Source organism: Equus asinus, chromosome 14 (assembly GCF_041296235.1).
Source record: "Equus asinus isolate D_3611 breed Donkey chromosome 14, EquAss-T2T_v2, whole genome shotgun sequence".
In the NCBI taxonomy this organism is placed as follows: domain Eukaryota; kingdom Metazoa; phylum Chordata; class Mammalia; order Perissodactyla; family Equidae; genus Equus; species Equus asinus.
Genome location: NC_091803.1, coordinates 43,293,704 through 43,307,381, shown reverse-complemented (window position 1 = coordinate 43,307,381; position 13,678 = coordinate 43,293,704). Strand labels below are relative to the sequence as shown.

At 41.2% G+C, this 13,678-nt stretch overlaps 1 protein-coding gene across 50 annotated transcripts in view; it reads left to right on the top strand.

Annotated features, from left to right (window-relative positions):
* Nucleotides 1-13,678, top strand: part of RBFOX1 (RNA binding fox-1 homolog 1) — a 1,969,097-nt gene that overhangs the window by 1,943,991 nt on the left and 11,428 nt on the right. For 27 of the 50 annotated variants that reach the window (XR_011494337.1, XM_070484960.1, XM_070484957.1 and 24 more), the window contains one exon: nucleotides 5,964-6,016. The exons of the other annotated variants lie outside the window; for them this stretch is intronic. Coding sequence is in view for 26 of the 27 variants with exons in the window: in XM_070484960.1 (XP_070341061.1) it covers nucleotides 5,964-6,016 (53 nt within the window). In the remaining variant the exon portion in view is untranslated. The remainder of the gene's footprint in view (nucleotides 1-5,963; nucleotides 6,017-13,678) is intronic. 50 annotated transcript variants of the gene reach the window in all.

The window sequence follows — 13,678 nt, the reverse complement described above, 5'->3', positions numbered from 1 at the left end:
GCGAACATCATAGCGTGTACCTGGTACACCTAGGTGGTATAATCTACTGCACACCTAGGCTATATGGCACTAATTTGACGAGACCACCGTCATATATGTGGTCTGTCATTGACTGAAATGTGGTTATGCAGTGTATGACTCTATATAATTACTGTTTGATAATTATCAATAATTAAAATATTAATAATTATGAACTGTAGAGATGAATACTAGTGCAATTTCTTGAAAAACCTGAAGACACAACTCTATTTCCTGCAGAGGCAGGGCACATATGTTCAGAGAAATATTCATACAGTGCGATGTGACTTTTCAGTGTTAGCTGACATGTTAAAATCACCTGAGTGGCTTTCCAGGCATACCTGTGCTGGGAACCACTCTCAAAGATTCTGACGTAAATGATTGGGGAATGGACCCGGTCATTGGTATTTTATTAAAAAAATAAATCTCAGCTGATCGTAATGGGCAATGAAGGTTGAGAATGTCTGCCTTATAGCCAGCAGATGCCCCAGAGCCTACAGATAGAATTAATTTGACTTTGTCCCACTGCCATCTTGGGGCATCTTGGCTGCTGTCTGCCAGACCAGAAGACCAACTTCTCAGGCTGTGGGGATTTTTAGTAGATAAGCTTTGGAAGGTGTTAATTATATATCAGTGTGTGTGTGTGTGTGTGTGTGTGTGTGCTTGTGTTTGTTAGATTCACTATGCATAGCCTTGGATACAAGGAAAAACTTCCTATGAGTGATATCAACCCTGAGTTTTATATCACAATAGTTACATGACAGAATTAAGAGGCCAAAGAATGAGGAATGACTGGAATCTTTAACAGAAAAATGTGAAACCAGTATTACTTGATGGGAGAACATTTCCCGTCTGCCCCCCCCCCCCCCCGCCCAAACACCACCTATGCCAGAAATTTGCTCTGTGTCTTTATATCCAGTTCCTCACATCCCTGCCAGCAACACTGGCTGACTATTCTTTTAATTTGACTCTTAGAATTCAGCCATGGGTGATTTTTAGAAGAAAGAAAATTGCAATGAGATGAAATTTAGCCTGAGAAGAGAAGCGGGATATAAGGATGATATGGCAGGTCACAGGACTAATTTAAATGTATCACCAGCTGAGTCAGATCCAGAGTCTAGATGGTTCGTCTACAAAAACCATCGTAAAGCATAATGAAGTCTGGTAATCGAATAAAAAGAGAGAAAGATCATGGCACATGCCATTCCACCATCCCAGGTCATTGTTAAAGCAGAATATAATGGTCCCTCTCAAGCTTTGATTCCAAAGGGGTATCCAAATACTGTAATATTTTGGCTTGGAGGAACTGCAGATTCAGAACAATATTAGGAAATTCCTCCACAGAGATGTCACACACCATTGCTGACTGAATACCCTTAAATGAGTGCCCAAGCAGAATCTTAGAGAATGAATAAGAGTCAGGGTCTTGAGCCAACCCAACTACATTCGGATTTTACCTCCACCACTTACTTACCAGCTCACTCATGCTACATAACCTGTCTATGCCTTAGCTTTCTCGTCTATAAGGATGGGGAGAGTAGGAGGGCTTGTGAGGAAAATTAAATGAATTAGTATATAGGTACAGCACTTGGAAACCACCTGTCATGCATAAGTGCTCAATCAACATTGGGTCATAGCTCTTGGTGTCAACATTCCAACATTCCAAAGGGTCAAGACAAACATTGCCTTCTCCCTTGGGCTCAGTAATTTACCACTTCAATCTTTTTCTGAAATTAGTAATCCTCCCTTCTCCCACAAAGCCTCCCCCTGTCAAACAGTCTTCCTGGGAAATGTGGGCTTTGAAATAAAAAATGAGAATTAACTTGTGGGAGATTTCTCAGCAAGGTTCCCCAAATGTCTCCATGATAAGAATTATGTGGAACCACGAGTCCCTCCCAGAAGCACCCGTCTCTTAGAAGAGGATATGAAGGGTGTCCCCTGGAGCTGGTCAATAGCCCGGCCTGGGTTCTTGTTAAATATACAGATTATCAGGCTTCTTGCCTGGAAATTTTTATTCAGATGTTCAGGATTGAAACTTCAGAATCTATTTTTAATAAGAATTCTAGGTAGTTCTTGTCTTCAGGGAAGTTTGAGAAATTCTGCAGTAGAGGGAGAGGTAGAACATAGAAAGGAATTCTAGGTGAAAAAAATTGGTCAAGAGAATTAGATGTAGACACAGAAGGAAAAATGGAAAGACTCAGCAAAGATGATCATGAGTAAATCCATGGGCGGTGGTGAAATAGGAGGAACAAGTGAAGAAGCAAATACAGGGAGCATCAAGTTGTGGCCAGTGTAGACCAGCTTTTCTTTCAGAGAGAGATTTGAAGTCCATTCTGTTAGAAGGCCTCCAGAAAGCAGAACTAACCCTTCGTGGGCAATGTATGGTCTTTCTGTGGCTACATCCTCAGCGGCCACGTAGCTAGGTTGCCCTAGAGGACAGCATGGTGGTGAAATAGAAGTTGCAAGAAGCAGTAAAAGCTGTAAGAGATTCAGTGATTCAACTCCCTCTCCATTCTGATTTGTACCGTACCCACTGCTTCTCAGCTAGGCCTGATAATAGAATTATCGGCCAAGCATTTTCTCAACTACCTCTTTCCAGACCCTGAGCCAGACCAGTCAAGCCACAACTCTGAGGAGTAGAGCTCAGCATTAGCACTCTGTCAACCTCTCTCTATGAGTCCAAGGAGCAGCCAAGGTGAGACCCATTCAATTAGATAAGTTGTCCTCAATCGTGGCTGCGTGTTAGAATCATCTGGAGATCTTTAGCAACTACTGATGCCTGAAACCCACTAACAGAGATTCCCATTTAATTGGTCCTGGGTGTAGCCTGGTCACTAGGAATTTTAGAAACACACCAGGCGTTTACTGTGTGCAGCCAAGGTTGAGAACTATCAGGCCAGACTTTCTTTATCATCTACAACCGCTGAACAAACCGGTTCGCTGAGAAGCAGGTGCCTTTGAAGTCTGTGACATGAGTGAGGAGCAGACTAGGATTAGCATAAGAGGACAGGCCTGGTACCAGCCTCCTTTCTCCTCTTGAGAGGTGACCCCACCATCAAGAGCTCACCCTTGTTGCTCTGATCATTTAATTCTCCTGAACTGGTTTGGCAATGGCAGACTTCTCAGCTACATCATAAATCTCTTTGATCACACCTCTCTCTGGTCATTTGGGGTAAATGATTTCACAGAAAGGGTCATAGATGATCCGTTTATAGACAAAGATAGATCGTTTGTCTTAAAGGTCAAGTGGGGAGAAACAGAACCGTATATAAAAATGGCACAACATAGTGGACATAGACACCACTATGAAACCTGACCCTTATAATTCCCCCTGAATTCCTCTGTCGGCCTGACAAGTGGGGTATCCCTCACCAGGCCATTATTTGGCAGGAATTTCCTGTTTCCATTTTACTTATAATCGATTGATGAAAGGGTCCTTTAGAGGGCGGGGTGAGCACACAAGCTGAGTCTGGGGCATTAATGGGCTGTATAGAAAGACACTTGTCTGAGAAGTTAGGGTTACCTTCCTGGGGGGTTACCCTAGTGGGATTGCTTGTGTGGCTTGAAAAAACTCAGTATGGAATTGATACATCTTTTTACAAATATTTTTGCAACTCCTCTTTGGCACTGCTGCGGAGTCCATGACATATTCTTTAAAATATCAGTATTGTTGATGACTCAATGTAGTCTTTGATGTAGATTTGCTTTGATAGAAGTCATCTGAGCCAGTTCTTTTGAAGACAGTGAGTCATCAAAGGGGTTAATCCCCTTTGTTCAGAAATTTGCTGAGGAATCATAAAGATCTTCTAAAAAAAAATCCGAAATACATAGGTTACCAAAAAAGAAAATAAGGAAGGAAAGAAAGAAGGAAGTGGAGAAATGGTAGCATTTTTTTCACTGTATATAGTGTCAAAAAAGAAGAATGCTGGGGAAAACTATCATATTTTGTAAAGTTCTGGAACAATTAAAGAAAAAGATCTAATTTCTTTATAATCATACTTGTAGGTTGTGTTTTACAAGTTTTCCCTCTGCGTTCAGTCACTATTTTATATCTGTGGTTGTTTGCCTCCCATGGCTTTCCTCATGGCTAGCAGGCTGGACAGCTCCTTAGGGACAATGCAGCAGTGGGATGCAAGGTAGCAGTATTAGAGTCACCCAACTAATGAGGCCCCCTCATAGATGAGTGAATAGCCTCAATGATCTTGCCCCTCTGGACTCTTGGTTATGGTAGCGTTCTTCCTGGGAGCATGCTGTAAATAGAGGTCCTTCCAGATGCTTGTTTGGTCCACCCTGGTCAAGCCAACATTCAGAGGCTGACCCCGTGGGCAAGTGGTTAAGTTTGCACACTCTGCTTTGGCGGCCCAGAGTTTTTCGGGTTCGAATCCTGGCTGTGGACCTACCACTGCTCATCGCGCCATGCTGAGGCAGCGTCCCACATAGCTGGACTACAAGAACCTACAAATAGAATATACAGCTATGTACAGGGGACTCTGGGGAGAAGAAAAAGAAAAAAAAAAAAACAAGATTGGCAACAGATGGTAGCTCAGGGCCAATCTTTAAACAAAAAACAATAATATTCAACCCAAATATCTTCATTTTCAGGGGTATTAATTTTACTGCTCCTCAAACCTTGGCCATTTGAAGTCAAATATTGATGGGAATCAGAAAGTTTGCATCAGAGCAAAAAGATAGCAAAGATCCAAGAATGCTAACTTTTATTGTTTTAAGAGAGGTGATAAATGAACTTAGTTGTGACTTCTGTTACATGAAAGAGGAACATAAAAAATACTATTCTCAGAGCATGTATAATTTTGTTTAGATTTCATTGGTGTGGAAATGACTAGAATTTTCAATTGAATGTTAAATTCTAGTGAATTTTCAAATGGTAGCTCTATTTATATTCCAGGGTGTACCTCTTGCAAGAGTAAAACTTTCTTAAGATGTTTTAAGAAATGCTCGATCATTAGATACTTTCTGAAACACAGAGACATTTGAAAAGGACCAATCAAACTAAGACCAAAAAAGGCATTTATCTTGGTTCTTGATGATTCATATGCACAGTAAAATGTAACAAATGGGAACTAGAAGCCTCTAGACTGCTGTTTCTAAGGCATTTAAGAGCTTAGCCAATCTCATCGGGGCATTTTTATAATCTGCCTGACACAGACGGACTTATTTCTCGAAAAATAAACAGTACTGTTAGAACACATTATATTGTGGAAATGCCACAGTTGGAAACATCTTAAGAGAGTTTTATCATCTTTCTGGATTTACTAAATCAAAGTAAAATAGCATTTCCCATTTTTATTTTCTTTTAAATAATGCATCATTAAAAATAATTTGGCAAGAAAGGGTTTATTTCAATTAATGAGTTGTCTTACCTTCTTTATGTAGCAAACGTAGTTTGGTAAGGAAATTACCAAATAACATGACACTATGTAACATTCTCTTCTGAAATGACAGCATTTCTTTTGCTTTCCTTTTTAAAAATTTTTTTGATATTATACTATAATAATAAAGTCTAGAATTTTATGATCTTCCTAGCTACTTGCAGTATACTCTTTTTCCAAATAGATAGTCTGTATATATTTTTTTAAAATATAGTTTCCCTTTAGCATAGAAATCCATGTAAGCACTGTTTGAAATGCCCTAGACTTAGAAACATATTCTGGCATGACATTTTGGTAACACGTAGCATTAATATTCTGGTGCAACAGCTTGTACATGGTCCATATTCTGACATCGCCATGGTTTCGTTGAAGAGGTCCCCGCATGCCTATTTCATGGTCTCTCTAAACTCTCTGAGATATAGCGACACATTTCCTTGCAACATCCATTCAAACGCAGCACCCTCCCCTCCCCTCATCTGAATACATCGAACCAATTGGCACAGAGCACATTTCCCCCTGAGCGAGCAGTATTGTGAATTTTATCTTCTCTTCCAGAAATCAGTTCGTCTTCGTTGCAGCAGATGAAATTTCTTGTAACACCTCTGCAGGTAACAAACATTGCTACTTCTTGATGCCTCCATCCAATTCTCAGTATCCTTTTTTTTTTTTTTTCCTTCACGTGCTGCAGTTGGTCACTCTAGAAAGTTTAGTTAAAAAAAAAAAAACAGAGTCCGTCTATCTTTGGAGTACAGCGGAAGCCTCTAGGCTCTGCTGTCTGAAAAGGCATTAGGCATTTTGCTAACTTTGATAATTTATTTCCAGTTTTAATAATACATGAGCCAGAAAAGTAAGACTATGTGGAAGAAGCCACAGTAAAATCTTATGGTGTAATCAGTGCTCTTATGTTGAAATACTAAACAGGGGCAATTAGGGACACAGACATGGGACTTCTGTGATTTTTGACATATTATGTCTGGGTTCCCACCGATTTATATGTGAATTATTTGGGATCTTTATGGAATGACTGGTATATATTAGAGGCCTAAAAGACTGAATCCGTAAAGCTAGAGACATTGGAGAATATAGCTATCTGTCTTATAAGAAGGGGATCTTCCTTCTATTGGTTAAAGATCCTCTATTTCCTTTTTTTTAAAGCATATATTCCAAGTAGCAGGACTTAGAGAGACAAAGTCTTCTGCTTTTGAAATCAGGGCATTAGCAAATGGAAATTGCATAGTTGCATGATGTGTCCATCAAAATAATGCTTGTCTTTTTGCTTTGATGTGGTTCAGAACAGTTATATTTGGACTTTCGTTAGCATGGAATTACTTGATTAAATGTCAAGATAGGTGAGTGTCTTAAACTAACAACAGATTTTTTTTTTTGCTTTTAAGCCTAAACTATGACCAAAACTATTGCTAGGAGACCTAATCAATATTTTGCTTTTCGCCGACAAGAGGGGACTTCCCAGCTCATCCATGTGTAGTTGAGTATGCCATGACCTTTAAAGGCGTACGTTAAACTGAACCTTACAAATAGACTTCATCTCTAACCAATCGCATCTTATCAATGGAACAGTAAACAAAGGCTTATCTGCTAACGCTTCACTCCCTACTTGCAGTCTTTGGAGAGAAAGAACTAAAGGGAGGACAGACAGCTAGGAACATGTCCCCAGCCCTCTCTCTTCTACAAGGCAGGGTCACAGAAAGAAAACTCTACATCAGTTCATTGATACAGTCCATCTCAATATTTTTAATGGTTTAAAGTCTTACCCAGCGAGTTCAAGAGGTATGCATTCTCCCATTTTAAAGTGACAGCTTAGACTCAGATAACTCTGTTTCTCCTTGCGAGAGGTGGTGACATCCATAACACATCACTAATGCCAAATAGTAGAAGATGGATAGTTGCATTGCTGGAGGTGGCAGGCGAATTTTCCTGGGATACAAATGTTATTTAACATTTGCAGAACCTTAAGAGAATAGAGCATGCAACAAAAGGGGAAATTGCTTGGGGTGGGGAGGAATGTTGGTTCAAAATGTTCATAGACATCATTTGTGGGTATGCTAGTCTTCCAGAACCTCTATCTTCCCTGTTAAACTGTATGCATGGTCCACTGTGTCTTAGATTATGTTTCGACATCATAGATCAAACATTGCAAAGTTGCAACCTGAAAGGTAGCTATTGATTTTGTCCCATGACTTAACAAACCCTGCCTTGTAAGCAAGTGGTCCCCACGCACTATTCCTAAAAGAGGCTGCAGATAATGAAAGTTTGCTTGAGTAGAGCGAGTGTTTTCACCTACCTTATCTAATTTAGGATGGCTGCTCAGTAAATTCTTAATGAATTGCTATTGATCAAATTTCAAATTGAGAGAGATATCGCTGTTGCTTTGATGGCCATATTAATAATATGTTGTATGCTTCATAAGGTTCAATTTGAACTCTGAATTTTGAATCAAGCATGAAAAAGGAGACACCCATATCAATCAAATGTCAATTTATCTCCCATCCAGTCCACGCTCCTCATAGAGTGAAAATGAAAAATCAGAACTGCTCGGTCAACAAAGGTTGTGACTCACAGTGTTAAAGAGGAAGTCTTCCAGGGTCTTATCTCCCACATGGTGGAAAAACCGAGGGCACCTGTGTTCTAATCATCACAACTGTCCGGAGGTCTCACCTCCATAGACAGAACAACACTCCTAAGGGTGGGTCTGTTGAATCCTAGTATACTGGATTTCGGTGTTTAGCAAAAGGCAACTTCTCCCTTTTTAAATGAAGAAAGAAATCAACAAGATGCTTAAAATCTAAGTTTTGAAGACTTAATGGGTTTTATAATTGAAATTCTTACAAAGATGTGTTATTCTGACATGGATGCCTGGTCGGGGCAGAGCTGGCCTGATGGTTTTGTCTTTGGCTTGGGCTAGAGAGGGTGAGACGGAATTCAGCAAACAGTAGCAGTGCCAGCACTGAAGGATTTTTTTTTTTCAGTTCCCAAAGGAAAAGTCATGATTTTTACCTGGGTCTTTTGTAAAGGATGCCAAAATGTTGATTCTGCTTTTGCTAGCTACATAGAAGAAACGTTTCTCATTAGCACGTATGGTTTATGAGACTGTATTTTTGGGAAATTTCTCTTATTCAGTGATTCCAACAGTGGTCTTAGTTGTTTTGTTTTTATTTTGCTTTGGTTGCTCCTGAAAGACACATCCTTACATGGTGTGACATCTCGTACCTCCACCATAACACTCCACTCGCTTCTCATTCTGTGACATCAAGAACCTTTGATGAGTAGGATTCTGCATGAGATGCCAAAGGGGGCAAGATGATTTTCCCTTCTTCTTAGCCTCGAGGCCTCCTTGCTGATGTGAATCATTGGAGTTTTCTAGAACTGCCTGGTGATTGTAGTTGAAGCAGAATGAGTCTTGTACAAGAATGGAGGTGGAAAAGCATTACTTATTTTGACAGAGTAGCTGGAAATTCATTTCAGTTAATTCATATGTAATGAGTCATAGCTGTGCATTAGCAACTGTTCTAAGCCCTTGAAACACAGCATTGAATAAGTTGGGAGAAGCCCTTCCTTCAAATAGCCTCCCTTCCATTGCAGACCAGACCCCAAACATGTAGATGAATAAACATATCATATACTTGCATATAAAGTTATCCAGTAGCTATAATGAATCAAAAAGGAGGGGAGGGGACGGGATAGGAAGTCAGACGTGATGCTGTTGTACATTCACTGATCAGAGGAGGCATCTCTGAGAGGGTGATATTTGAACAGGGACCTGAATCAAGGGAGGGGGTAAACCAGGTAAGTGGTTGTGGAATTGGAAGCATTTCAGGCTGACTAAGCAGCGAGAGGTTACGGCATGCTGGAGGTGTCCAGCACAGTGAGATACCCAGTGTGGCCAGAGCATATGAGTACAAGTGAGAATTTGAGATACTATCAGGAAGGAAGCCAAAGGTCAGAGCAAATTAGGACTTGGAGGCAACAGAAGCCATTTGAGATCTTAAGCGTGATGGGAAGGCACTGGTGGGTGGGCTGTGATCGGACTTATTTTTTTAACAATGAGTTGGACTGCTTTGGGAGAATGGATTGCAATATGGTAAGAGCAGAAGAAAGATTGCGATATAGGAGTCTCTTGTAGCAGTCTGGGGAGGGGTGATAATGGCCTGGACAATGATGGAAGAGCTGAGAAGAGGTTGTCTTTGGGCTGTATTTTGATGCAAGAACAAACAAGATATGCTGGCCAATTAGGAACTTGCAAGGTCCAGTTTGTGTTGAATGTCTATGCCCTCCCTCTTTCTCCAAGGGTGTACCACTCATTTCCATAGAGTGCTAAAGCTTCTTGTCACCGTGAACAGCAAGCCCTTCAGCCCTGCAGTAATTGTCCCTCATATGGGCTTTGCTGAATTCTCCACGGTATAGTAATAATTTGCTGTTGATTACTGAGCAAATTCTATGTGCTAGTCAGTAGGATAAATTATATAAATATGCATATATATATGCATGTATATATATGTATGTGTATTTATATATATATATATATATATATATGCATATATAATTTGTTACAACAACTCAGTGAGATAGGTGTTACTATCATCCTCATCTTGCAGGTTAAAAAGGAAAAAAATGCTCAGACCCAGAAAGGTTTGGTAACTTGCCCATAGTCACACTGGAGTCTATCTGAGGCCAAAGCTCCTTCCACTGGACCACACTGCCTCCACATGCTCCTTTTAGCTTGACCTTGGAATGTTGACCTTCACCTCCAGATAGCCTTCTTCTGCTTTCTTCAGCTGTGCTATCTTACTTGTAGAAAACTAGTATTTGTGAGTTGGGGGGGCATAGTTGCTAAAATTTCGAGACAACCCAAGAGAACTGAATGGTTCTCTAAACAGTTGTTCCACTGGGAGTTTATTTGACTTGGTCCAGCCCCTTCATGCAGCAGGTGGATGTCGCGTGCACTGATGTGCTGGGTATTGGTCTAGGTGCGGGGATGGAGTGATAAAGGGAGCGGATGCCTTGTCAGGGAGCATTCTGCATGTCCAAGGAGACAGAGGGTTAAACAAGCCGAATGTGTTCTGGGTCAATTCTCCAAAAACCTTTTTTGGATGAAAATCAACTGATAGGTTATCCCATCCCTTGAAAACTACCAGGCAGTTTGAACCAGTCATTGTGGCTGCAGAGTCTAAGCTTCCAGCTGCCCCTGCCCAAGGGAGTGTGCCTATGTGTGTGTGTGCGTGTACATGCACACGTGTGCATGTGTGTGTGTTAATAGGGTGCCAGTGGAGACTGGGTCTCAGTCTGGCAGCAAGTCTTGCCCCTCCCCCCATGCCAGGTACTGTCCTGGGGGCATGGGAAGCCAACCTGGGGACACATCCCCAGTTCCTTATGGGTATTGGACAAAGACATGACGGTAAGGGTGGAGATGGGGGTCTGTGACAGAGCCTTGGCCAAATGAACAAACATGTTGGCAGAAGCTGTTGAAACCAGCCCCTATAGGACAGGTTGCTATGCATCTTATTAATTATTAGAAGGAATATTTGGCAAGTTCTGGAGCACAAGGCAGGGTATCACGACCCCCTGCCATCTTCTGTCCCCCCCAACCTGCACGCACACAAGCAGCACACACACACACACTTCCACTGCACATCCATACAGCTGCACTATGAAATTTAGAAGAAATTTCCGAACTGGCCATTCCTCTAATTGATCCTTCAGCAAATTTCATCTAATTGTCTTCTTTGCATTTTAGTGATTTGATTATTCAGCCAAGTTGTCATGCCATGAATTGATTTGTAGTTAATTGGTCTGTTTCCAATAAAATGTGATGTGTATTTTAATAGGGGAAGTGCAGGATGCTAAAAGAACACATAAGCAAAGGACCTTAGTGAAAATAGTCATAGCATTTGTTGAGAGCTTACTGTCTCCTAGGCGTAGTTCAAAGCTTGTTACGCACAGTAGCAATACCTTATAAAAATAAAATGTCTTTATCAGTTTACTTATGAAAATTAAAGATTATCTAGATAGCTCTGAGTTAGCCTGAGCAAGGGAGTGCTGTATCAGCGCAGAATTGAAAAAAAAAAAAAAAAAGAACAGTGGTTATCAAACGTTAGAGTGCATGAAAATCACTGGCAGAACTTATTACAAATGTTCATTCCATTCATCCTCCCCTCTCCTGGACCCAGAGTTTCTGGTTCATAGGTTTGAAGAGGGAGCCTGAAAATTTGCATCCTCACAAATTGCCCCAGGTGATTCTAACAGAGGAGTCCTCAGGACACACTTTAGGAAACACTGAGCTGATCAATCAGGAAGGTTTTCTATTTCAGTGGTAACGGGGACATAGGAGACGTTTTTCTAGAGTCGTGTTCCGCAATATGGTGGCCAATAACACATGTGGCTGTTGAGGCCTTGCAATGTGGCTGGTCCAAGTAGAGATGAGCTGTAAGTGTGAAATATATACCAGATTTCAAAACCTCAGTACAAAAATTATGTAAAATATTTCATTAGTAATCTTTAAGTTAATTATGCATTGAAATGATAATATTTTAATATATCAAATTAAATAAAAATATAAAAATGAATTTCACCTGTTTACCTTTTTTTTTCTTTTGAGGAAGATTAGCCCTGAGCTAACGTCTGCCACCAATCTTCCTCTTTTTGCTGAGGAAGATTGGCCCTGAGCTAACATCTGTGCCCATCCTCCTGTATTTTATATGTGGGATGCCACCACAGCATGGCTTGATAAGCAGTGCATAGGTCCACGCCCAGGATCCGAACCGGTGAACCACAGGCCACTGAAGCAGAGCATGTGAACTTAACTGCTGCACCACCCGGCCAGTCCCTACTTTTCCTTTTTTTAAGTGTGGCTACTATAAAACTTAAGATGACATATTTGGCTCATTATGTTTCTTTGGACAGTACCATTCTAGAACCATATTTTCATTCATTTTGCTCAAATGAATATCGAAAGAGTTTGTGTGCCCCAAGCACTGTTCTCTTAGAGATGAGGGATACTTACCTGGAATTAAGATATTGTGACAGATAATCTGGACATTGGCCATATGTCCTGACATTATTTTAATATTGCCTCTGAGAGTATAGCGTGTGTGTGTGTGTGTGTGCTGTAGAAGGACATTTCTGGGATATAGTGCCCAGAACCTCCCTCCCTCTCATCCTGCTAGTTAACTCCTCAGAGTCTTTGATCTCCTTACGTGAGGCATGGGGGATCCTGGTACACCGGAGGTCAGATGGTAAACACACTTCAGGGGTAGTTCTGACACATGTGTTCCGTGGGCTTTACTGTAGTGATCCCATGTGGAATCGAGAGAGGGCAAGAGCTGCAGTCCTCTCAATCTTAATTGCATGGATAACTGACATTCATTTGGTTACTGACTAACTGGTAAGCAGTAACTTTCACTTCCACTGCACAACAACCTTATACAGTCATTGTGCACCATCATTATCTCCATTCGTGGATGGGGAAACCGGCTCAGAGAGGAGATAAACTTTCCGAAACTACTTAGCAAGGAAGTAGCAGAAGCCAGATTTGATTCTATGAATTCTGACCCTAAGGAACCCTTAGCTGCTGTTCAGCCCTGCTTCTCTGCGGGAGTATTGAAGATCCCATGAGGGATACAAACGCAGAACTGCCTTTGTGGTTCCCCAGTGGACTAAACTGTAGCTGGGATGCCATGTTGATTTCAAAGCATGATGGGAAATTCTTAGTGACTTTGGTAGAGCAGTAGTCAAGACACAAAGAAGATGAAACAGACTTTGTAGGAGGAGGATAACCTTGGGCTCGGCATTAAAGAGAGTGTGGCTATGGGTCTTTCATTGGAGGACACATTCCAAAGAGGAGGAGCTGCATGACCAAAAGCAGGACTTACTGTGTCTTCTCAACTCCCAGGGAGTGCCTGCTCCTCTGCTCTGATGAATCCAGAATCAAAGTTCCTATCTCAAACCTGCTCTGTTGAGATTCAGAACAGGAAGAGGTTTTGAACTGAATTGATAGGTCACAGAAAGGACGATGCCATCTGATTTACCATGGGTGGCATGGTGTGGTTCTTGTAGATTCTACTGGTGCTGGATTTATGTGCGTACTTGTGTACACACAGTTCAGATGTGTGACAGGTGTCCATGTGCAAAAGCAAACTCTCTGGCTTCCCTTTTAGAAGCTAAAGAGCCCAGAAGATGCTTTCCCTCCTACCTCTGAAGAAAAAAACCAGGAAGCTGAAAAATGTGCTGAGCGATTTGTGAAGATGGTCATTTCA